The sequence below is a fragment of the Heterocephalus glaber genome, unplaced genomic scaffold (genome assembly GCF_053883595.1).
Source record: "Heterocephalus glaber isolate CG9 unplaced genomic scaffold, H.glaber_assembly_v1.0 deba00001610, whole genome shotgun sequence".
Classification (NCBI taxonomy): Eukaryota; Metazoa; Chordata; class Mammalia; order Rodentia; family Bathyergidae; genus Heterocephalus; species Heterocephalus glaber.
The window spans coordinates 22,841,532-22,864,419 of record NW_028258381.1 but is presented as its reverse complement, the minus strand read 5'-3'; the positions used below and the strand labels follow the sequence as shown (position 1 = coordinate 22,864,419).

The 22,888-nt window shown below is 60.5% G+C and overlaps 1 protein-coding gene and 1 pseudogene across 4 annotated transcripts; both read left to right on the top strand.

The window, feature by feature from the left end:
- The first annotated feature begins 12 nt into the window (after nucleotides 1-12).
- On the top strand, nucleotides 13-22,677 carry Sh2b2 (SH2B adaptor protein 2). 4 transcript variants are annotated; one of them, XM_004840120.3, is made up of 9 exons: nucleotides 13-738; nucleotides 11,240-11,970; nucleotides 15,851-15,952; nucleotides 17,438-17,529; nucleotides 18,155-18,246; nucleotides 18,370-18,516; nucleotides 19,172-19,380; nucleotides 21,500-21,671; nucleotides 22,173-22,677. In XM_004840120.3, exons 1-9 carry the CDS (start codon nucleotides 525-527, stop codon nucleotides 22,499-22,501), a joined length of 2,088 nt encoding a protein of 695 aa, XP_004840177.2. In that variant the 5' UTR covers nucleotides 13-524; the 3' UTR covers nucleotides 22,502-22,677. The 4 variants fall into 4 exon arrangements, with proteins under 4 accessions (XP_004840177.2, XP_004840176.2, XP_004840175.2 ...); XM_004840119.3 differs by having other exon boundaries at nucleotides 18,352-18,516; XM_004840118.3 differs by having other exon boundaries at nucleotides 18,349-18,516.
- Nucleotides 2,411-11,260, top strand: LOC147822645 (uncharacterized; annotated as a pseudogene).
- Nucleotides 22,678-22,888: the final 211 nt, after the last annotated feature.

Here is a 22,888-nt window from a genome sequence, read left to right as displayed (position 1 = left end):
CAGCCCCATCAAAAAGGGAAACCTGTTCCTTTCTTCAAATGTCATAAATGTCATCTGACTGCCTGTGGCTGGGGTCATGACGTGTCTTCACAGGTCCACATCAGTTCCTGGGGAATCCCTGCTTCCTTTCTGTGTCCCGCAGAGCTGTCTGTATCCTGCCCCTTTCCCAAGCGCATGTCCACCAAGGCCCCAGTGGTACCCTTGCATGGGGACTCCATGGACCACTGGTTCTGGGCTGCCTCAACCCAGCCCAGTCCATCCTTTTCAGCTGTGGCTAGCATCCCCCATCTGGGTGGCCCATGAGGCTGGCTGCAAACCTGCTTGGCCCTGTAGTCCACCAGGCCAGAGTCCCCTGCACCATCTCTATCTCGGGTTTCATCCTGAACTCTGGAGCTGGGGCATCCAGAGGTCCCTCTTTGGGGGGGTCCTACCACCAGGACCCCTCATCTGCCCCCTCAGAACTTCCTCCTGCCCTTAGGGACCCAGGATAGACCTGTCCTCCCTAACCTCAACTCCTGTCCCCGATGACAGCTGCTCTTGGCCAATCACAGCCCCTTGCCACCCCCTTTCCACATCTCCCATCAGTTCCTCCTTGTGGGCCCGAGTCACTGGGTAGACAGCCCCTCCTCACTTCCTCCTCCCGGGGAATCAGAGCTATTGTCTTGCCTGGCTTCCCCATCCCAGGACCCTCTCCAGCCACAAACAGCCCACCAGCAAGCTCGGGGCATATCTTGGAAGGTCAGTCCACTGCCTGCCCCTCTCCCAGGAGGGTGGGGTCAATGGCCAGGCAGGGTGAGGGAGTCTCTCTCTCTCTCTCTCTCTCTCTGCTGGCACTCAGTCCTCCACCCCACCGCTCCCTGCCCAGCCTCATTCATAGGTGTCCTGCTTCCCAGGCAGGCATCCAGCCTGTGTGCTGCTGGAATCGATGGCTGGACCATCGCCTAAGCTTTCATTAAGTGTTTGCCGGCCAGGTCCTGTGAGGGGGCAGCTGGTACCAGGGCCTTAGCCAAGGACTGGCTGGCTTCAGTACCCTCTTGGAGGGCAGTGCCAGGGTGGTGGAGGGCAGCAGGTGAGGGGTCCACTGTCACCAGCCCACAGCTCCCCTCCAGGGGCTGCCCTTTCCATCCCTAAGGAAAGAACTAAACCCCTGCCTGCCCCGCTTCCTGGAAAGTCAGAGATGTGAAATGGCTCCGGGAGAGGCTAAAAGGCTCTGGAAAAGGTCAAGGCAGGTCAGGCAGGTCCGGAGGGCAGCAGATGGAGTCACTCTCCCCCAAGAGGAAGCCACCAGCAGATCACAAAGCTACGGCCAGCTGGCCTGAGGCCCCTGGGGACTGAGGGCCTGGAGCAGGGGGCAAGAAGGGACAGGAGGGGAGAAGGTACCCAGAGAATGCTCTCAGCTCTCCCACCCCTTCTTCCCTGCACCGGTTCAGGGCCTGCTGGAGGGCGCAGCGCACCCGGGGTCAGTCCACGAGCGCCTGCGAAGGCTTGCAGGGCTGATTCCTCAGCCCGCTTCTCTCTGCCTTAACAGCGATTTCTGAAGCCAGACAGGGTGAGGAATCAGAGGTGTGGTCCCCCGTGAGCACACAAGACCTCTAACACCTCTCCTAAGAGGCGCCAGTCTCCCCGCCACGCAGAAATTGTGGTGTGGGGATCGTGCTCGGGAGGCCCCCACCCTGGGGCTAGCCCTGGGAGGGCTGGAGGGAGGGGGCGTGGTGCTCGCCCTCGGGATTTATGAGAACCAGACCCAGACTTCCTCCGTTGCGACATCTGGGCCTCCTTGAAGCTCCAATTGTCCTCGCGGCGGAGGGCCCCGCCACAGCGTCCGCCCCAGCCTGGCTTCAGTCACCGCGGGGCCAGATCCGCGCCGCCACGCGGGACACCCACCCAGCCCCACGCTCGGCCTCCAGGAGACTCCTCCACTCGTGCGGGCTGACTGTGGGCTGACTTTGGAGGGGGCAGGCTTCGCGACACGGAGCCCCCGGCTCCTAACGGAGCGACTCTGGGCCGGTTCAGAACCCCTGCGGCCCCAGAGCCCGACGCTCTCTGGCCCTGCCACGACCAGCCGGCCTCGCGCGCGCCGCTCCGACTCCACGGAAGCCTGGGGGTGCGGCGGGGGTGGGGCCGGCGCGGCTCGAGGCGGGCGGGGGTGGGGCCTTGGCTGGGGGCGGGGCGCGGTGAGGGCGGGGCCAGGAGGCGAGCATCGCGCGGGCGGGGGGCGCGAGGGGAGCGGGGGGCGCGCGCGGCGCTGAGCTAGGCTCAGAGCGCGCCGGGCTCGGCAGCCTGGAGAGCCGTGCGGGCGCCGCGCCGGGAAGGCGGGGAGCGCACGAGCCTCGGAGGCTGCGGACCTGGGAGGGAGGAGCCGCCGCCGCCTGCTGCCGCCCGCCGGGAGGGAGCCCAGCCTGCTCCAACCATGAGTCCCCCGGCCCTGCGAGCCCGGCCGCGGTCCGAGCAGCGCTCCGCCGGCGCCCTGGCCCGCGCTGCCGCAGCTGCGCGTCTGTAGGTAAGGACTCCCGGTCCCCGGCCCCCGGGCCCTCACCCCCGGACCCCAGCGTCCCCGGGGCTGTGCCCGTGTGCGCGCCGCTGCCCCGGGGAGCGCTGCCGCACGCGCCCCGGTCCGAGCGTGTCGCCTTTGTGTGCGCGGGTGGGAGGAGGAGGAGGACGCGCGAAGGAAGGGATGCGCCCCCGCTGGGATCGGGTGGCGACCCCCATCCGGGGCCGGGCGGTGAGTGGCGGGAGGGGCCGAGCCGCCTCCGGAGCAGCTGCGTCCCCGCCCCCTGCTACGACCCGGGCCGAGCAGTGAGTCCCGCTCGAGCGCCGCTGTCCCCCTGAAGGGGGGGGGGGGTCCTCTGGCGGGGGGGGGCGCTCAGGTCTCTTCTCCAGGCCGCAGGGGGGGTGAGGGGGGGTCATCGGCTGCGGTCGGGAAGGACCCCATCCAGGCCCCAGTCTCCCGGCCGGCACGCCCTCCATTGGGCCTAGGACCCCTTTCCCACGGTCCCCATCCCGACCTGCCCACTCTGGAGCGGCAGGGCAGGCCTCGTTAGTGGGGCGCATCGCCTGGAGTGTCCGAGAGGCTGGCGCCTTTAAGAAGGGGCGGGTTCGTGCCCTCCATTCAGGCCCTCCGGCCTCGGCCATTGAGGAACCTGCGGGCTTCGCGGGCCAGAACCGCGCCAGCGCCAGCGCAGCGGCAGAGGCTGGGCAGAGGCGGGACGCATCAGGACCCCCAGCAGCCCTAAAAGTGGGATCCTTAGGAGAAGTTAGCAGTGACCGGGGCCTCTCCTCAGCCACGCAGGGCAGACTGGGCAGCCTCAGGAGTGCCCGTGAAGATGAATAAGCCGCATTCTACGTTGGCCCGGAGGTGGTGCCAGGGAGAGCAGCAGGGTGGGCCAGCCGACCTGGAGTGAACTCTACCTCCAACCAGCATTATCCACCCTGCAAAGTGGGGGTGGTGCTTCCTGCCTCCTGCCGGGTGACCAGTGGGAGTTGTCCCCTTCCAACTCCCGAGCAGACCTCCAGGCTGAGCCCCTCATCTAGGAGGGCAGGAGGCCAAGGGGCCAGGTTTCCCCAGGAGGCTATTAGAAGCGATCTGAAGCCTCCCTACTCTTGAACAAATCTCTTCCGTCCTGGCCTCCCTGCCCCATCCAGGAAGCCACTGGTTGGGGATGCGACTGAGAACTTTTCAGCTCCAGTAACTTTGGGAAGGGTCCTGCAGCAATGAGGATGAGGGTTAGGATGAGGGTCCTGGGGCAGAGTTTGACACCACCTGCTTCCTTTTCTTCTCCTTAGAGGTGTCTCCCCAACCACCAGGAACCCCACTCTCCACCCCCTGGGGGCCGAGCAGCTGATTGGTTCTTGGTAATGGAGGGTGTGTGTACATGCTTTTCTTACCTCATTGTGAAAAGTCTGTCTAAAGTGTCCGGTCCCTCTTCCCTACCTGTACTCCAGGTCTCCCAGGTAGGACCCAGGAGCACACACTTAGGGGTCAGATTGCCTTGGGGTGCTGGAGGTGGGGCATCCACCCAGGTGGGGCTCAGGCCACCCAGGGCTCTGCTTCGGTTTCGAGCTGACTTGTGCCAGGCTAAGGGCACAAGTGCCATTTCTCGCATAATCATCGCAGTCACCCTGTGGTTTGGACCTGCTTTCATCCTCATCTTACAGAGCAGGAATCAGATTGAGGGGAGATGAAATGACCTGCTCAAAGTCAGCCCACAGGCGAGGTCTTCAGAAAGCCCCTTTTCTGATAAGAGCCCAGATCCACTCCTGACTTCTTGCATGGCCTGCAACCTACAGTGCAAGGATTGGGGAATTCAGGGCTGTGGGCCTCCTGGATGCAGGCCCCATGGGGTTCTGGTCACCCCAGAACCAGTGGAGCCCCCTCCCAGCCCGATTCTACTCTCCAAGTGGGGCCACAGGACAGTCGGAGCTCATGGGCCTAGGGAGGTTTCTCTGCCCCTTACCTGCTTGAGGCTGTTTTTACAGCTGCTCTATCCCAGGGGACAGCAGGTGTGACCTCAATACAAGGTCACAGCCCACACTGTTTGGGCAGAGCTAGGCAGGGCACGCTGTGTGGGAGTGTGGCATTATTTGCCTCTTCTGAGTGAAACAGGGTTTGTGTTCCATTCTCAGTGACTTCTGACCCTCTGAGGACAGGACCAACCTGGGCGTCCACGGTCTGGTGGAGGAGATGGGCCTCAAGCCAGGTGGCACTGCAGAGGGGAAAGGGTGGAGGCAGGACAGGCCAAAGGGTGTTACTGGACCTCTAAGCTGGGTACGTGCCAGCCACTGGGGGAAGAGTGCACATAGGCGGGTTGCTGAAGAGTGCAGGGAACCTTAATTAGCACCTGCAGCTAGTGAAGCTCTGGGGTGACCAGAAGTGAGGGAGCACAGAGGCCTCAGGCATCACTGGTACGTGTCATGAAAAAGCCAGAAGCCAGACTGGCGCGCTGAGTGACGGGGACTAAGAAGAGTATTGTGCAGGTCTAGGGGTTGGGATAGGGCCCAAGGAAGGCCCATGACACTTGGGAGAGAGGGAGAGGCTTCAAGGGTCAAGCCAGCACCAGAGAGGGGCCCCCTCTGCTCTGCAACCCCAGGAGGGCAGGGTAGAGAGGACAGAGCAGGACAAGTGCAGCTGGAGCCAGTGGAGCCTGCTGTCCAGCACCAGGGCCCACTGAGGAACTGTCCAGCACGGGGTGCTCCTGAAGGAACATGGGCCACCTACCTTTTGAGACCCCAGGCCCTGGCTTAGCTTGTCCTGATCTCCCACTCCTACTCCTCTGGCCCCCCACTTCCTGCAGGTTCCAGCTGTGGGTTCCCTTGCCCCTTCGCATCTCAGAGTGCCCCCTCTCTTCCTCCAAAGCAAGACTGAAGTCCCCTACTGTGCACCAAGGGGTCTCCCCAGGAACAGGTCCCTGCTGGGTGTAGTGTGGGGTCTGCTCTACTCTTGCCCATTCTGTGGGCCTGGACTCTCCTGATGTGCAGTGGGAGCCTGTAGAGTCCAGCACACGAGGGGCTGATTGCCTCCCTCCCCAGAACCCTGCTTCTCCGTGCATACAGTGGGAGAACTCCTTTCCTGGAGGGAAGGTATGAGGAGAGAAAGGTTTTAAACAGAGGCATGGTCCAAGCAGAAGGTGTCCTGGAAGTGGACCTTTTCACACTAGGGGGACTGGATTTCTGGGCAGGGGACAGCAGGAAACAGGGTGGTCAGGGAGGGCAAGGGGCAGCTGTCTGCCCTGAGCTGTAGGAGGAAAAGTGGGAGGAATGGATGCAAAGTAAATATTTAGGGAACAGAAATGGGAGCTTTGACTTTTTTTTTTTTGAGACAGGGTCTCACTAAGTTACCCAGGCTAGGCTCAAACTTGCAATTCTCCGCCTCAGCCTCTTTTTATTTTGGTACCTGGGATCGAACTCAGGTCCTTGCGCTTGCGAAGCAGGCGGCAAAACATGGCTCAGACTCTTAGAGTGCTAAGATTACAGGCATGAACCATCATGCCCTGGCTTGAGCTTTGGCTTTTAAACAAACTATTTACTTAATCTGCATAACAGCCCCATGGGGTTGGTGCTACTCTGACCTTCCATATTAACAGAAGGGGAAACTGAGGCCCCAAGAGGCCCAGGCATTACACCGCTAGGTAGGAGGGGAGCTGAGATTCAGAGGCTGGCTCCAGATGTCAGGCTTCTAACCACTCCTCTGTCCCTGCATGTCAGATGACCAGATGTCCGTGCAGGGAGAGCAGGACACCCAGGCAGTGGGGTCCTTGTGATGGGGACCAGTCTGGCTATGGGGCCCCCAGGGACCCAGGGTCTTCAGGCTCCAGAGCCAGCCCGGCTTGTCTAGACTGGGGTTGTCAGTGAAGGAAAAGGGGCTTGAGAAGAGGGCTCCCCTCCTGTCATGGGGCAGAGAGGCAGGAGAGTGTGACCCCTCCAAGCAGGCCTTGTGCTGGAGAGCCATCTACGGGTTGCCACTCACCCACACAGGGCAGGGTCCCTGGACTCAACCCACACCTGCAGGTTACCAGAGTGGCCCCTAACTGGACCAGCAGGCTCAAGACTCATGTCCATTTGTCCTCTGCCAGGGAGGTGGGGTGAGCAAGATACTTGGGCTGGGAACAGCTGGGAAATTCCCACTGCATCCTTGCTGTAGCGCAGGGGCCTGGGGGACACAAGCTCTGGCAAGGTTAGGGGTATGACGGCCTGGAAAACCAATGCCTCTGTCCCCCAGAGCTGGTGGAAGTCACTCCAGGCTGGAGGGATGGGTGTCTGTGTCCTGCCCAGGAGGGGTGGAAGGGACTGGCTTAGAGGCCTGGGTCAGCTCGTGGACCAACAGGGAGAAAAGCCTCCATTGTCACCTGCTGGCCAGCGTCCCCAAGGGTGGTGGAGGAGAGCTGAGTGAGCCCTTGCCTCCTCTCCTTGTTGGGGACACCCAGCGGAGGCCTCGGTGTCCCCGTGTGAATCCAAGGGGACACTGCAGCCTAGAGCCAGGATCCTTCGTTCTGACTGGGCTTCCGGTTCACGCTAGGCTCACTGCTCACTGTGGGGTGCTTCTCTGTGGAGGGAGCTAGAGAAAGGGGGTCTCTCGGGGAGGATGCGCGCACCCTGGCATCCTTGCACAGGGTCCTGGGTGCCCAGTTTGCGCTGCAGGTCGCAGGCTGACCCTGCTGTCCCAGGGGCTTCGTTGTCGCCTCCCAGTGGGGACAGCACCGAGGGGAGGCCACTGCTGCTGGACGAGGGTGGGGCCTCCCCAAACCTGAGCCTCCACGGGGAGTGGGCGGGGCCGCCCCTTCTTCCCGCCCCAGGCCCCGCCCGCCCCCTGCGCCCTGGATCGATTGGTGTCTGCCCATTAGCGGGGGTGGCTGCAAGCCGCCTCATCAATATTTTAAGGATGACCGGGCCTTGGGGTCCGGAACTGCGCGCCGGCGGCGGGAGCTGAAGACCGACCCCTTTGTTTTCTTTTCCAATTGTCAGCGCTATTTTTACCGCTGGAAAGCCGCTGCCGCCCCCTCCCCTGTCAGGCGTGCGCGCATCTTGTGGCTGGGACAGGCGGGGGTCTCCATCTGGGTTCCTGCGCTGGGATCGGGAGAGGCTGAGCCAGGGCTGGGGAAGTCGAGATGCTGGGCTGGATCAAGCTTCCCTGACCGCCCCTCTGAAGCCCCATCTCATTCGATCTGGGAACAAAAAACCAGATTTCCAGGAGGAGAAGCCTGGCAGCCTGCCTGAGGAAAGGCCTGGGGTGATGGGGGAGGTCTGCCCACCCCGTGGTCCCTAGGGGCCCAGCACTCAGCTAGGGACGGGCGCCCTTTGTTCCTAGCCCTAGTCCTCAGGGAAGGAAGCAGTGAAGGTGAGGTGCCACCCTGGCCTGCCACTGGTCCCCATCTTCAATATCCAAGGAACATGACTGGTTCTTCTTTCCTTTTCTTTTTAAATTTTGAGACGGGCTCTAGCTAAATCACTAAATCACCCAGGCTAGGCTCAAACTTCCCATCCTCCTGCCTCAGCCTCCCAGAGAGTTGGGATTACAGCTGTGTCCCACTATGACCCACTCCACTTGGTGACTTTTACCTCTGGCTACCCAACCCCTGCTTCTTAGTAGCTGGGGCCAATCCCTGAGGACACTGAGGGTGGTGGTGCCCACAGGCTTCCAGCCAGCCAGCATGCTTGGTGAGAGGAGTTCGGTATAGCCCCCACCTCACAGTGCCGCCCTGCTCAGTCCCTGACTGGGTAGGACACCCCACACCCAGCTAGGGCCAGCCAGGACCCCCCTCCCAAGAGCCTCCCCAAGGCCTAGTCCCCAACTCCAGCCCTTCTCTCTGCCAGGGCTTTTCCCAGCAGCAGCAGCAGGAAGAGCAGGAGGGACGGGGACAGATGCCCGGGGACAGATGCCCGGGGACAGGCACTGGGGCTCACTTCCTGCCTCCCCCAGTGGGGCAGAATTGTTTCACGCAGGGACAGCCAGCTACTCTCAGCCCCTGATGGTCCCAGTGGTATGGGACAGAAGTGGCCCCCTGCTGAGTAAGTGACTGGGCCCTGCACTCCCCAGGAAATGCCACCGAGTGGATCAGGCAAGGCCTGGGCTCGGGCTCTCCACCTTCTCCGAAGGCCACCGTAGTGTAGCATGTGTGTTCCTGCCTCCACCCCTGGGGGAAAGAATAGTTGCCAGGAGCCAGGCCTCCCTCTGCCCCCCAGGGATGCCTATGCCAGCTGGGGACACAGCCCTGGAAACCGATACCTGTGACACCCTGCAGCTGGCAACTTGCTGGAAGGATACATGGGGGACTGCACGAGCTTAGTGCAGATGCTTGTGCCGCCTGGGCAGGGGACAGAGGGAAGTCTGGGAAGGCTTCCTGGAGGAAGTGGCCCATGGCATTCATCATGGAAGGGCAGGTAGGAGTTTGTTAGGTGAGGATGGAAGGAGCAGGGCAGGAGGAGGGCAGAGCTCACCAGGGCCTCACCCCGCAACTCCCCCGTTTTCATAGACTCCGGATGCCACCCCCTAACTCCCAGTGTCCTGTAAGCCCTGCCACAGCCATTGCTCAGGCTGCAGGGTAGGGGGCTTCTCCTCTTTGCAGGCCCTGCCTTCTGGAGGAAACCCTCTCCCCCAGTTGCCCGCATACCAGTCAGGGGTCTTCAAAGAGACTCGGTTTGGAAACTGTGGGACACTCCTCAGGTAGCCTGGTGTCCTCCCCAGTTAGTCCTGTGGTCATGACTGTCCCAAGGAGAGAGGATTTCCACAGTGCCCGACGGCCTGAGGCCTCAAAGATGATCTTGAGGAAGTGGGGCAGCTATTTTTACCTGGCATTTAATTATGGGGCTGGGATCCCAGAGGAGACACCGGCTGGTGTTCCCGGGAGCCGCACAGGGAGGGGCACTGGGGAGCAGGGGATCCCAGAGGGCAGGTGAGGGCATGACCCTCCATGTCGATCCCCTCTCCCCAGCACAGCTGGCCCCCCGATGGGGTCCCCAGCACAGGGGCACATCTCCCCACTTATCCCCTCTGGTGGGTTTCACCTCAGCCGTGTGAATACTGGCCGGGCCTGTGCCCCAGGGGTGATGGCCCCTTGGGAGAAGGGGGAGAAGGTTCCCAAGTGACGGGTGGGACACACACCATGTAGTTCAGTCATCTGCAAGGGTGAAGGTAGGGGCTGCTTGGCAACAGGCAGGGAGCTGGGGTGAGGAGACAGCGGGGCCCTGGGCTGGGCTGGGAATTCTGCAGGGAACAGTATGTGGTCACTGCGATGGAAGGAAGTCCTGAGGACACAGGGCCTCCAACACTGGCACAAAGCACCAGCAACTGCCGAGCATGGTGGTGCACGCCTGTGATCCTAGCCCTCTAGGAGGCTAAGACAGAAGGGTCACAAGTTCAAGCCCAGCTAGGCAATGTGACAACTTAGTGAAAAGGCCTGAGGATGATGGATATCTTAGGGCAAATGCCCTAGGTTCAGTCCCCAAAAACACCGAAAGAAAGGGGCCCTAGTTGACCCTCATGTTATAGCAACCTGAGTGAGAATCCTAGACCTGTCTCGTCATTAAAAAGCCACTGCTGAATCCTGGTGCGAGGGCTGAGGCAGTGACAGCTGTGACGCACCTGGTGTGCTGAACATATTCATTTGTTCATTCTGTCGGTGTTTACCAAGCACCTGCCATATGCTCTGCACTGGGGACACAGCTACACTCAACACAGGACTGTCACAGTTCCTTCTGAGTTCCCAGCAAAGGGCCGGAGGAGAATACACCAAGCCAGTCAATGTAGGTCAGATGGCAATGGGCATAGCAGAGAGCTCCTGCCATGGACAGAGTGGGAGAATGAATTAACCTAAACAGATCGGTCAGGGAATGCTATGGGACAAAATGACACTTGAGCAAAACACCAAAGGAGGTAAGGGAAACGACATCCCGAGCATGTGCAAAGGCCCTGAGGTGAGGGTCTGGCTGGCCTGCCCTTGAATGGTAAGGAGGCAGGTGCAGCCAGGGAGGATGGCAGGAGACAGCTTGAGGTAGACGAGTGCCAGTGACACTGGGTTGTGCAGCAGGACTCTGCTGAAAGTAACGGGAGCCATGGTGGGATTCTGAGGGAAGAGAGCTGATCTGCCTTGTGATTTAGAAGTGATAACTGGGATCCTGCCTGGAAAGCAGACTTTAGGGGACCGAGGTCAAGATGGGTAGTATGGGTGATGAAGCTGTGAAATTGGCAGGCAAGAGACTGGAGGGAGGAGAGGCAAAGGCCTGGGCTGTCTGCCTGTTCCCCAGGCAGAGCCCCCAGGACCGCCCAGGACTTCTCCCTGCCCACTGGACTCTCCCACCCCCTTACCGGGAATCGAACCCAGGGCTTTTGCACTAAGCAGCTACATCTTCAGGTCTTTGTTTTTTTAAGACAGGGTCCTGCTAGATTGCCCGGGCTGAGCTTGAACTTGCAGTCCTTGTGCCTCAGTCTCCCATGGTCCTGAGATTACAGGCCTGGGCCGTGATTCTACAGGGTTTGAAGGGCCCTAAGAAGAGGTTAGAGAAGGAATTAGGCCCCTGGAGACTCATAGGGACCCCACTTGAAGACCTCTGCCAGCTACAGGAATGGCCCTGGGGGTCCCTGGAACTGTGCTTGGGGCTCCCCTCCTGTGGACGCAGGCTTCTCTATGTCCACCCATCCACGCTGCCCTGTGCCTCCAGCCCCCCCTCACACACGGGGTGCAGCGCGGGGACGGGCATAGGGGGTGCGCTGGCTGAGGTCCCAAAGTCACCTGCTCTTCTCCCACAGCCCCAGGGGGCTGCGATGGGACGGGAGCCATGAATGGTGCCGCCCCCGGCCCGGTCCCAGACTGGCGGCAGTTCTGCGAGCTGCACGCACAGGTGGCCGCCGTGGACTTCGCACACAAGTTCTGTCGCTTCCTGCGGGACAACCCTGCCTACGACACCCCCGACGCTGGGGCCTCCTTCTCGCGCCACTTCGCTGCCAACTTCCTGGACGTCTTCGGAGAGGAGGTGCGGCGTGTGCTGGTGGCCGGGCCGGCGCCTCGGGGGACAGCAGAGCGTGAGGCCATGGAGCCGGAGGCCTCGGCGCCCCCGGCCCTCAAGGCGGCCACCTGTGGCCACTCGCGCAGCTCGGAGGACGTGTCCGGCTCGGTTGCCAAGGCCCGCGCCCGCAAGGGCTTCTCACTGCGCAATATGAGCCTGTGCGTGGTGGACGGCGTGCGCGACATGTGGCACCGCCGCAGCTCCCCAGAGCCGGACGCGAACGCGGCCCCCAGGGCCACGGAGCCCTCCGCTGAGCCGCGCGACAAGTGGACGCGGCGCCTGCGGCTGTCGCGGACCCTGGCGGCCAAGGTGGAGCTGGTGGACATCCAGCGCGAGGGTGCGCTGCGCTTCATGGTGGCCGACGACGCAGCCACGGGGCCTGGAGGCTCCGCGCAGTGGCAGAAGTGTCGCCTGCTCCTCCGCAGGGCCGTCGCTGGAGAGCGATTCCGCCTGGAGTTCTTTGTGCCACCCAAGGTGAGTGTGTCTCCCACCTGGGGGGAGGGGCGCGCCGCAGAAGCTTGAGGAAGCCAGGGACTGGCTCGGGGGACCAAGTTGCCTGATCTGGTATGGTATGGAGTCTTTGGTGTCAGGAGCATGTGGGCGGGGCCGCTTTCTGGACAAGTCATCCCTCAGGCCAGGTTCATCTGTGAAGTGGGAGAGGGTATCCTGTTATGGTGTCACAGGCCTGTAGTCTCAGAACTCTGGGAGGCTGAGGCAGGATCACAAGTTCCACAGCCCAGCCTGGATGACTTAGCAACTTATCAAAACCCTGTCTCAAACCAAAAAAGGGTTGGAGTTGTAGCTCTGTGTGAAGGCCATGGGTATGGGAAAAATTTCCCCATACTGGAAAAGAAAAAAAGTAGTAGTAGTGGGAGGGGGCCTTCAGTCTACACAGGGGGGACCTGGGTGCTATCCTTGGTCATGAAAACCCACTGCTAGCCCTCCTTTACCCCTCCTCATCTGCAGTCGGGCAGGCAGCTCCCAGCGCTGAGGTCTGTGCCACTGAGGGTGGGAGTGACCGAGCCCACCCAAAGAAGGGTCCCTCAGAGGCCTGTGTCGGACTCCATGGGACTCTGCCCATCCCCAGCAGCACCATGTGGCCCTTTTCCTGCTCACCCTCCTGGGCACTGGCCATCAGAGCCCTGGGGCAGCTTTGCAAACTGCCTTCTTTGAAAAGTAGGAATAAGTGCCCCACTAGCGGCCACTTTCCAAGAGCACGGCCTGTGTCCAGCCTGGTGACCTGCAGGTGCAAGCTCTCCTACCAGTACCCAAGAAAAGTGGGCACGTGAGCGCCAGGTCACTGAGGAGAACATCGAGTACTCAGACAAGAGTACCCAGGGTGCCCTGGCTCCTCAGCTGGGCTAATCAAACCCACCAGCTCCTGGTATGGAGAAGGAAGGGAAGTTGGGCGGTGTGGCAGCTGACCACGCCCCCAGAGGGGTTGCTCCGACCCCGCCCACCGTAGGCCCCACCCTGCGGCGGCACTGTCCTACGAGGAGTCTCTTGTTTTAGGAGTTCATTGCGCCCCTCCCTGCCTGCCCTAGAGGTGTAGGGGTGTGGGCTCCCAAAGCTGGGTGCCTCTGATCCCTCCCTGTGGGTCCTAAACCAGTGATTTCCTGGGGGAAGTGCTCTGAAGAGCTTTCTCCCCAAGTCCTAGCACCCCCAGATTTCTCAAGGGCTCTTTGCCTGCCTGGCTTCCATATTCAGGTCCCTAGGAGAAACTGTAGACCCCTAAACCCAACTCTGCTCCTGGATAGACAGAGACCAAGGTCTGGGGAGGGGCAGAACTTACCAGGGGTTACCCAAAGGGCAGGGGCAGAGGTCCAAGGCTTCACCACCTCCAGCCCTGAGTGGCAGTCACAGCTGCCAGTCTGTAAATAGCCACATTTGCTGCCCTGGGAGAGGGGACACAGCAGCTGGTGTCCTCTCCATTGGTCCTCCAGAGCCCACCAACTTCACTGCTGGCAGAAGGCAGGGTTCCCAGGGTGACTGGGCCCTTCCCCCACTCTGAGGAAGGCAAGTGGGTTCCTACCCACCCCCCTTTCAGGCCCTCCTTATTTTCATGCAAATAGTGGAGCACATCTTGGTATTCAGAGTGATCCTCATGGAAGGGAGGGTCACACTACTGGTGTATTAGCCTGTTTTCTGTTGCTGTAACAGAATATCTGAGGCTGGGTTTTGTTTTCTTTTCTCTCTTTTTTTTTTCTTGGTGCCGGGCATCGAACTCAGGACCTTGCCCTTGTGAGTCAGGCATGGTGCCACTGAGCCAAATCCCCAGCCCCAAGTTTTGTATTTTAAGATGAGATTTGTTTAGTTCATAGTTTGGGAGGCTGAAAGTCCAAGGTCAGAAAACTCCAAGTATTCTGTGTCTGGTGGGGTCTTCTGGGCTTGTCACAGTGTGGCAGCAAAGGATGAGGAAGGACAGATTTGTGTGGGAGAGTGACCCTACTATAAAAACCCACCCTCAAGACCTAACCCAGTTCCCTGAGGACCACATTCACCTCTTCCCAGGGCAGCACCCCCGTGACCACCTACTCTCCACTAAGCCCCACCTCTTAAGGGTTCTGCCACCTCTGAATACTGCCAAATTGGGGACCAGATCTCCCCAACACAGACCCTTGGTTGTCCCAAACCATCACACATAGTAGGGGCTCAGGGGAGAGGTTCTCAAATGTCCCAGGGGCCTGGCCTCCAGGGGGAAGGGACCCTCAGGAGCAGCTTGCCAATCACCTCCCTCTGCCTGTCCACCCATTCACAGGCCCAATCTCCCTGGGCCCCGTGGAGCAGTCAGAAGCTTAGGGACACACTCAGGGGGTCTTTATGCTTCCTCTCCACAGCACTTTGTGTCCCCGCCCCAGTGAGCTCTCTGGCTTCCTGCCCCCTTCTCCCTGCAGGAGCAGTCTCCTGATCCCCAGGTCCCCTCCTAGCCCTGTGCCAGGCCTACCTTGGGGAGCAGCCAGGAAACCCAGATTTGCAAGACGAGTTGCAAACCTGAATAGGGCAAGCTCAAGGTGGGGAACTTGGGCTGTGTGTTTAGCAGGGGGCAAGGACAAGGCCGAGGACTGAAGTTGGGAAGTGGATGCAAAGTTGTGGCAGGGACAGATGAGACTGGGACATACAGCCTCAGATGCCAGCCCAAGGGACCACAGCACCTCGGGCCTGCAGGAACCCAGCCGAAGGGCCCGGGCCAGGCCTTCACCTGGACCCCCGTGTGCTGCACCTGCCCCACACCTGCGGCCCTCGGCCCCGCTGGGGTGGCCTCCCACCAGCACAGCCCACCAGGCTCCTCAGTCCCTGACCCAAGCCCAGCCCTGTGCCTGCTGGACAGTGGCCAAGGCTGCCAGGAATTCCTATCTGCCTGCCCACCAAATCTGTGGCTCTTCCCTTTCCTCTGAGAAAGTCCCTGTCCCAGAGCCCAAGCCCTGCCGAGAATCCTGGTCCCAGACCAGCCCCAGGGGATCTCAGGGCCATGGCCAGGAGTTTTAGGGCAAAGCACATAGGACTGGGCACAGAGTGGCTCCCAGCCGACTCACCTTGGTTCAACCTCGCAGTGTCACTGGGGACACCAGTTCCTTTTACCCACACCTGGGCCAAGGCCCTGCTCAGCTTAAGTCCCATTCTGAATCAGGAGCCGTGCTCCGGAAAGTCTAGTCTGAAGCAGGAAGCCAGCCTTTGTTTCTTTTTTTTAATGAACTAGAATAGAATAGAAAATATCACACTTCATCACACACTGTAAGGGTAAATACTGCCTGGTGAAATGTTTGTTTCAGATATTTTTACCTATGTGGGTATGCACTGGGCTGCAGTGTCAACTATGTATATTTCTTACTGTGGGTTTAAGTCAAAAATGGGAAAAACCAACCAGAGTGGGTACACTGTGTCATCCCAGCACTCTGGGAGGCTGAGGCGGGAGGATGGAAAGTTTGAGCCCAGCCTGGGCAACTTAGCAAGGCCCTGTCTCAAAAATAAAAATGAAAAAGAGCTGAGGATGTAGCTCAGTGCAAAGGCACAGTACTACAAACGGAAAAAGGAAACGTAAAAGAAAAAGAGGCCCAGAGATTTGGCTCAGTGGTTCCGCCACCTGCCTCATAAGCCCAAGGTCCCGAGTTCGATCCCCGGTACCAAAAAAAGAAAGAAACCCACAGGTCTGCTGGTGCAGAGGGCTCAAAGCTGGAGCTCGCCCTCCAGGCTGGTCCCTGATGCCCCCTGTTCGGCCTTCCGCAGCTTCCCATCTGTGAAATGGGGGTCAGAATAACACTCTGCTAGGGAGGTCCCAGAGCCTAAGCTGGGGGCTGCTGAGATCTCTGGGAGGCCTCGAGATGACCCTCTCGCTCTCTCTCACTCTGGGTCCCAGGCCTCCAGGCCCAAGGTCAGCATTCCCCTGTCAGCCATCATGGAGGTCCGCACCACCATGCCTCTGGAGATGCCGGAGAAGGACAACACCTTTGTGCTCAAGGTGAGCATCACCCTAGCCCTGAGGTCCTCCATCCACCTACCGCCTCCTCCCTCATAGGTAGCCTAGCTGGAGGTCATCACAGGGGAGATGGGGAGGGAGCCCCATTATCCCACGACAGATGTCTGGCACATGGCTAGGACCCGAATCGGGGTCTGAGCTCTGGAACCATGTGCCCCAAGCAGCAGTGGCCATCTAGGCCCCTGTTCCCTTTTCCTCCTGCTCTGTGAAGCTCATCAGTTTCACTTCCTCCCCTCCCTTCCCCACAGGAGCCAGTGCACACCCACCCCATGGGCCAGAGCTGGCGGCCAACTTGGAACAGTTATGCAAATGGCCCTGCATCGGGGCGCTGGGGTGTGGGACCGCCTGGTCCCACAGAGGGCACAGAGCACTGTGGGTGGGCGAGGGCAGCACCTGGGGCCTGGGGGCACCTGAGGCCTGGGTGGCCTGCAGGGGTGGCTGAGGACGGGGCTCCCAGCTGCCAGGGCCAAGGTCCCTGTGCCTCCTGGAAGGATCAGGCAGTGTCTGAGGCCAGAGTCCCCAGGGAGGTGGTGTCTGCCCCCTCGAAGCCTCGCAAAGCCCCCACCCTCCTCTCCAGGCTGCGGTTTCACTCATCCCTCTCTATTCATCGAAGCACAAACTCACTGACTCACTGAGCAAACGTCTGCCATCCCTATGCCCTGTTACCCCAGGCAGGAGGCTGAGGACACTGGCACTGCCCTCCTGGCTCTCCCATCTACGGGGTGGTCCCCATGGTGCTGGTTATATTTGGGAGCCCTGAGGCACAGGGACTAGCTTGCCGGCCCCACTTCAGGCCTGTTTATCCATCCATTCAGAGAAGGGTTAAGGGGATTCTCTGAAGACCCTCCCAGCCCAGCACTGCTTTTGGACAGAAGCACAGGATAGGAAGCTGACAACATGAGGCCTGGGAACCCTGAAGACTTGGGTTCAGGTTCCAGAACTGCCACTGGCTGCTGTGTGACTTTGAGCAAGTTACTTGGTTTCTCTGGACCTCAGTCTTCTCATCCCAAAACAGGATCAATAGATCATCCCCTCCCAAGCCTAGTGCAAAGCGCTTGGCTTGGCTGTTGTGGTAGAGTTCAGGCACTCTGTGTGCTGGGCCAGTTGGCTCCCCCTTTTGACTTGGACCCCATTTCCAGGTGCCAGGGTACTGGCTGGGGATGCTGGGTCCTCATCTCTTCCTCAGCCAGCATGGCCTACCCTGAGGCTTCAGTTCCAGGGAATGAGGGCCTGGGCTCTGTGGGGCTGGGCCTCGCCTGCAGCATGGGCTACAGGCTGCCCCCCAGGACCTTGGCTGGGTTCTGGGCAGTGCCCGACGATGACCCCAGTCTCCATCTCTGAGCCTGGGGGAGGGAGGGATGGGCCATAGGAGCCATTCTGACTCCCATCCTGGGGTCTAGAGCCCCTGCTGAGGGTAGGGGAGGCTGGAGCATGTCTGAAGTCTGGACGCCCAAACACCCCCTCCAGGTGGAGAACGGAGCTGAGTACATCCTGGAGACCATCGACTCGCTGCAGAAGCACTCGTGGGTGGCTGACATCCAGGGCTGCGTGGACCCTGGGTGAGTGGCCACGTGGCCTGTGGTGGAGGTGCAGCTGGGATGTCCTCGGTCCTGCCCTCAGGGAGCAGCTCATCATAGGCTTTTCATGGTCCAGTCCAGCCCATTCCCCACTCCAGGCCCCAGCTGGTTCTGTGAGGCCTGCTCTGCAGGGCCAGGGCCCCCCTTCTTGCCTTCACTTCAGGGAGCTTCAGATGGCTAGGAGGAGGCTGTGATGGGGTGAGACCCCCCACCTTATCCCCCAGCTCAGGCAAGGCCTGCTGTAAACATGCTTACCTAATTAAGGCTTAGGGAAAGAGTAGGCCTTACCCAGGCATGACAGTGCACACTTGTATTCCAGCACTCTGGGAGGCTGGGGCTGGAGAATCACAAGTTCAAGCCCAGCCTGGTCAACTTAGTGACTTAGCAAGACCCTGACTCAAAATTTAAAAAGGTCTGGGAATGTAGTTCAGTGCAAAGGTCCTGGGTTCAATCCCCAGCAAACAAAGGAAAAAACAAACAAACAAAAAACCCCAGTCAGCCTGAGTTGGCCAGAAGGCAGGAGTACAGAAGAACAAAAAGAAGAGCCCAGCAAAGGGCGCGGGTGTGTCCCATGACAGGACACCGCTGTCCTTTCTGTACTACATAGTGACAGCGAGGAAGACACTGAGGTGTCCTGTGCCCGGGGAGGCTGTCTGGCCAGCCACGTGGCCTCCTGCAGCTGTGAGCTCCTGACAGACGGTAGGTGGGGACAGAGCCGCCGGGGGGGTGGGGGACCCAGTTGGAGGAGGTGAAGACGGGTGGACAGATAGGACATGTTTCTCACATCCACGTCCCTGACAGCAGACCTACCCCGGCCCCCAGAGACTACGGCGCCCGGTGCAGTGGTGACAGCCCCACACAGCCGTGCTCGAGATGCCCTCGGAGAGTTCCTGCCACATGTCCCACTAGAGACCTTCCTTCAGACCCTGGAGTCCCCAGGCACCAGCAGTGGTGACAGCAATAATGCAGGTACCAGTGGGCAGCTGGCTTTCCCTGCCTTCCTCTCCCAGGTCCCTCCACCCCAGCCACAGGGACTCCTGAGCACCTCCAGAACCCTTGCTGGGCCCCAGACATGGTAACATTTCACTCACTCCCCATCAAAGTGTGCCACACTTTTTTTTTTTGGCAGTACTGGGGATTGAACTCAGGACCTTCCCACTGAGCTACATCCTCAGCCATTTATTCATTTAATTTTTTTTTTTTTTTTTTTGAGGCAGGATCTTGCTACGTCACTCAGTTGTTAAGGCTGGGCTGAAGCTTTCCATCCTCCTGCCTCAGCCTCCCAGAGTGCTGTGATTATAGGCCTGTGCCACCATACCCAGCCTGAGTCAGGCTTCTGTTGGCCAGTCTATCCTGATCCTCCCACTGGGCCTGGTTTCCATAGAAAATGCTTACTGAAAGGAGTGCAGAGGGTTGGCACTGGGGTAAAGACGGGAGACTTGATTTGTTCCCACGTTTGTTGCTGACTTACAGTGATCATTCTTCCCCTTCCGTGCCTCAGTTTACCTCATATGGATAATCACTGGGTATCAGCTTCATGCCTAGTTCTAAAGTCAAACAGCATTCCCCATAACCAACAAGATGCTGCCCCCATGTCTCCCTTACACTGTCACCTCCCTCCCAGGGGAAGAGGGTGCTGAGCCAGATCCCGAGGTGGAGCCCAAGCTGGAACTCTCTGACTACCCCTGGTTCCATGGGACACTGTCACGGGTCAAGGCCGCGCAGCTGGTGCTGGCAGGAGGGCCCCGGAGCCATGGACTCTTCGTGATCCGCCAGAGTGAGACCCGGCCCGGGGAGTACGTGCTGACCTTCAACTTCCAGGGCAAGGCCAAGGCAAGTGTGTGTGGGGGGGCAGGGGGGTACAGCAGCCAGGCCTGGGGAAGGGGCTGAAGTGTCCTGGTCCTGCAGCTCTTGGCAGGACTTCCCACAAGCCAGGCCCATGCTGGCCATGGGGGGCCACTTGCTCGTGACCAAGCCCACCTAAGTTTAGGCCCTTCCAAGAACCCAACTTGGCAGATCCTTGTGGGTCCTATGAATTGGGGATCAGTGGCACTGGGGCCTCTGAGGGTCCCCACCTAAAGCCATGTGGTTACAGGGCTGGGGTCAGCTGAGGCCCTCAGAGCCACACCCCAAGATAGCCCCTTTTCTTCCCTGCCCTGGTCACTCTCCAGCCTCTTGTGCTCAGACAAAGGACAAGGACAGGAATATACCTTTCTCCAGGGACACACACAGGCTCTGTAATCCAGCAGGAGGGCTGCACAGGGTCTTGAGGACAGAGCCAGAAGGGACCCTGATCTCTGATGTGCAGGGGAAGAACTGTTGAGGTGGAGACAGGTGGGAAGGGTGACCCAAGCAGGGCCATGAGCACAGGTGAGCTGCCAAAAAGGGAGTCACGGGCCATAATGACCTATGGGGCAAAGGAAAACACCACAAAAAAGTCAAGGGACTTTGGGGTCTGACAGCATGTGGCCGGAGGGGGCAGGAACCTCTGCACCCACACCCCAAAGCCCTGGGTTTCCAATAATGAAGCAGACCTAGCCTTGGCTCCTTCCAGGGCACGTTCCCTTCCCTTCCCACCCCACAGCAGGAGGGGGCACTCTGGGATTCCTGCTCTAGGCCTGCAGCTAGGGGTCAGCTTCTGTCTGCAAGCTGCAGGCTGGCCCTGCAGTGGCCTCTCTCCTTGGCAGTGCCGGCCCCACAGTAGAGGAGGTAGCACCTCCTGGAGGACACCTCCTTGGAAGGCAGCCACCCTTAGCAGTTCCTACAACTACCAGGCACTTAACACATCCCTGGCGGCTGGCGGTTTACTTCTTGGCCAGTGCTGCCTCCCCGGAGGGCCTGGATCTGACTAATACCCAAGCTAGGGCCTCAGATGGTGCTCAGCTTGCCGAGGGAAGTGGGACCAGCAAGAGACAACCTTGAACCTGGCCCTCCCCACTCACCCAGCTGGTGCTTTCAGCTCCATGCCCCATAGCTTAGGGGTCCAGTACAGCAGGGCCCCATTCCTCCGTTGCCACTCCCTCCCAGAGGAAGCTCTTTCCACCTTCAGGTAACAAAAGTCCAGAAAGTTTTCCTAATCCAGATCATCTGCCTTGCTTCCCCCTGCCCTGGAAGCCCAGCTCTGCCCTGGGCCTCTGCCCCCAAGACCAGAAGGGGGACCTCACTATGCTGTTTCTCCAGGCTGGGTCCCAGCTCTGGGCTGCCATTAATATTCCCAAGCTTTACTCGTGCTGTTCCCAAGTGGCAGAACTCACTCCTACTCCCCACCTCTGGGCGGGGGGGGGGGGGTCTCTGTCCTCTCTGTAGGCTCCTAGGCCAGCTCCCTCTCCTGGGCTTTGGGCCACATGCACACCCTCCGACCCCCACCTATACCTCCCTTCCTGCCATGCACACCCCAGAGACAGCCACTCTTCCTGCTGTGGGATGCATGCTGGACAAAACAGTGGAAACAAGAGACATGTGGCCCACCACTGGAGACCACAGGCCTATGGCTTCTCACCTTGAATCGTCTACCTCAGGTAGGCCCCAGGGACTCAGAGAAACTGGCCCTGTCCCATGTCCAGCTGCTCCCACTGTTGCACAGCTAAGGAGCACAGGCAGGCAGCTTTGGCACTGCAGGGACTGTGCAGCCAACCCTGTCCTCCTGGGCTGTCAGGATCACACAGACATGAATTCTCGTCCCAGCACGGTGCCCTGAGACTATGGGGCAAGTCACACTCCCACATCTCCAATGTGGGGGGCAGTAACCCCTACCTTCTGGGGTCTTCCAGGGTGAGGGGTGAAGGACACGAGCATAGGCACAGAGCAGGTGCTGCCAGGGTGGGGACAATGCCTGTGCCCTTCAGTCCCAGCCTGGCTCATGACCCCACCCCCAGATGGGGCTCAGTAAAAGGCACTTGCCCGGATGGCCAGCCCAGGACCCCACCACTGACTGGCCTGCCTGTGCCCACAGCACCTGCGCCTGTCCCTGAACGGCCACGGCCAGTGCCACGTGCAGCACTTGTGGTTCCAGTCTGTGCTGGACATGTTGCGCCACTTCCACACTCACCCCATCCCCCTGGAGTCAGGGGGCTCCGCCGACATCACCCTACGAAGCTATGTGCGGGCCCAAGGCCCCCCACCTGGTAAGATGTCCCCACCTGGCCCTTGTGATAGCTCTGGATAGGCAGCTGCCCAGCATGGCTGGGGGGGGGCGGGGGGTGCTGAGCCAGAGTTCCCTGACCAGAGCCTCAGGTGCGCCCTCCCGGAGCCCAGAGGCCGGGACTGTGAGCCGGGGGTGGGGAAAGGAATGGAGGCAGGGTGGCAGCCCGGCCCCCAGGTCCCAGTGATCCCTGGCTGGGGGAGGGGGCCCTCAGTGGCACAGGCGGGTTCTCCAGAGCCCGGCAGAGCTGTGGCTCAGCACTGGAAGTACTGGTGGGGTGCATAGGCTGCTGGGGCGCTGTGTGCGATCCCAGGAGGTGGGCTGACCAGAGCTCAGTCACCCCAACTCGGGCCTGGAGTCCTGCGCGATCCCGGACCACGCCGTCTCTACCAGGGCTCTGGTCGTGGGCCCGATACGCCTGGGCTGTGGCCGGCTCAGGGCGGCCCACGGCCCGGCGCTGACGCCGCGCGGCCTCCCGTTGCAGACCCAGGGCCGTCGCCCAGTGCCGCGCCCGCGCCCCCTGCCTGCTGGGCCGAGCCCGCCGGCCAGCACTACTTCACCAGCCTGGCCGCGGCCTCCTGCCCTCCAGCCTCGCCCTTGGAAGCCGCTGGCGCCTCGTCCTCCTCCGCCTCGTTGTCCTCGGCCGCATCGGTGCCCGTGCCCCCGCGCGCCCCCGAAGGCCCGCTTAGCGTGCGCAGCCGCAGCAATAGCGCCGAGCGCCTGCTGGAGGCAGCCGCCGGCTCCGGGGAAGAGACCGCCGAGGCAGCGCCGGGACGCGCCCGCGCCGTGGAGAACCAGTACTCCTTCTACTAGGGAGGGCTGAGCTTGACAGAAGCCCCGCCCACTGCGGCACAGACCCCGCCCTCCACGGACCGGCCCGCCCCTCGACGGCACGCTCCGCCCACCGGCCCTAGCCCGGAGCTGGGAGAAAAGCGAAGCTCTTCAGTGAAGACATAAATGTTATTAAAGAGCCTGTTTTAGGGACTGCACCCGGCTCTCCTGTTGTCCTTTCTGCTGCGCTGTCCTCCGTCATGGTGAGAGAGCAGCTCCTTCCGTTCAAGGACATCTGCAGAGCCGCACACAGGGCCCAACCTAGCCTCACTCAGTTCTGTTGTAAGGGAGGCAGCTGAGACAGAGAGCTGGGCTCAGGGAGTTTGCCCAGGGCAGGGGGCTTTAGTGGAACCGTGAGAGAGACATGGA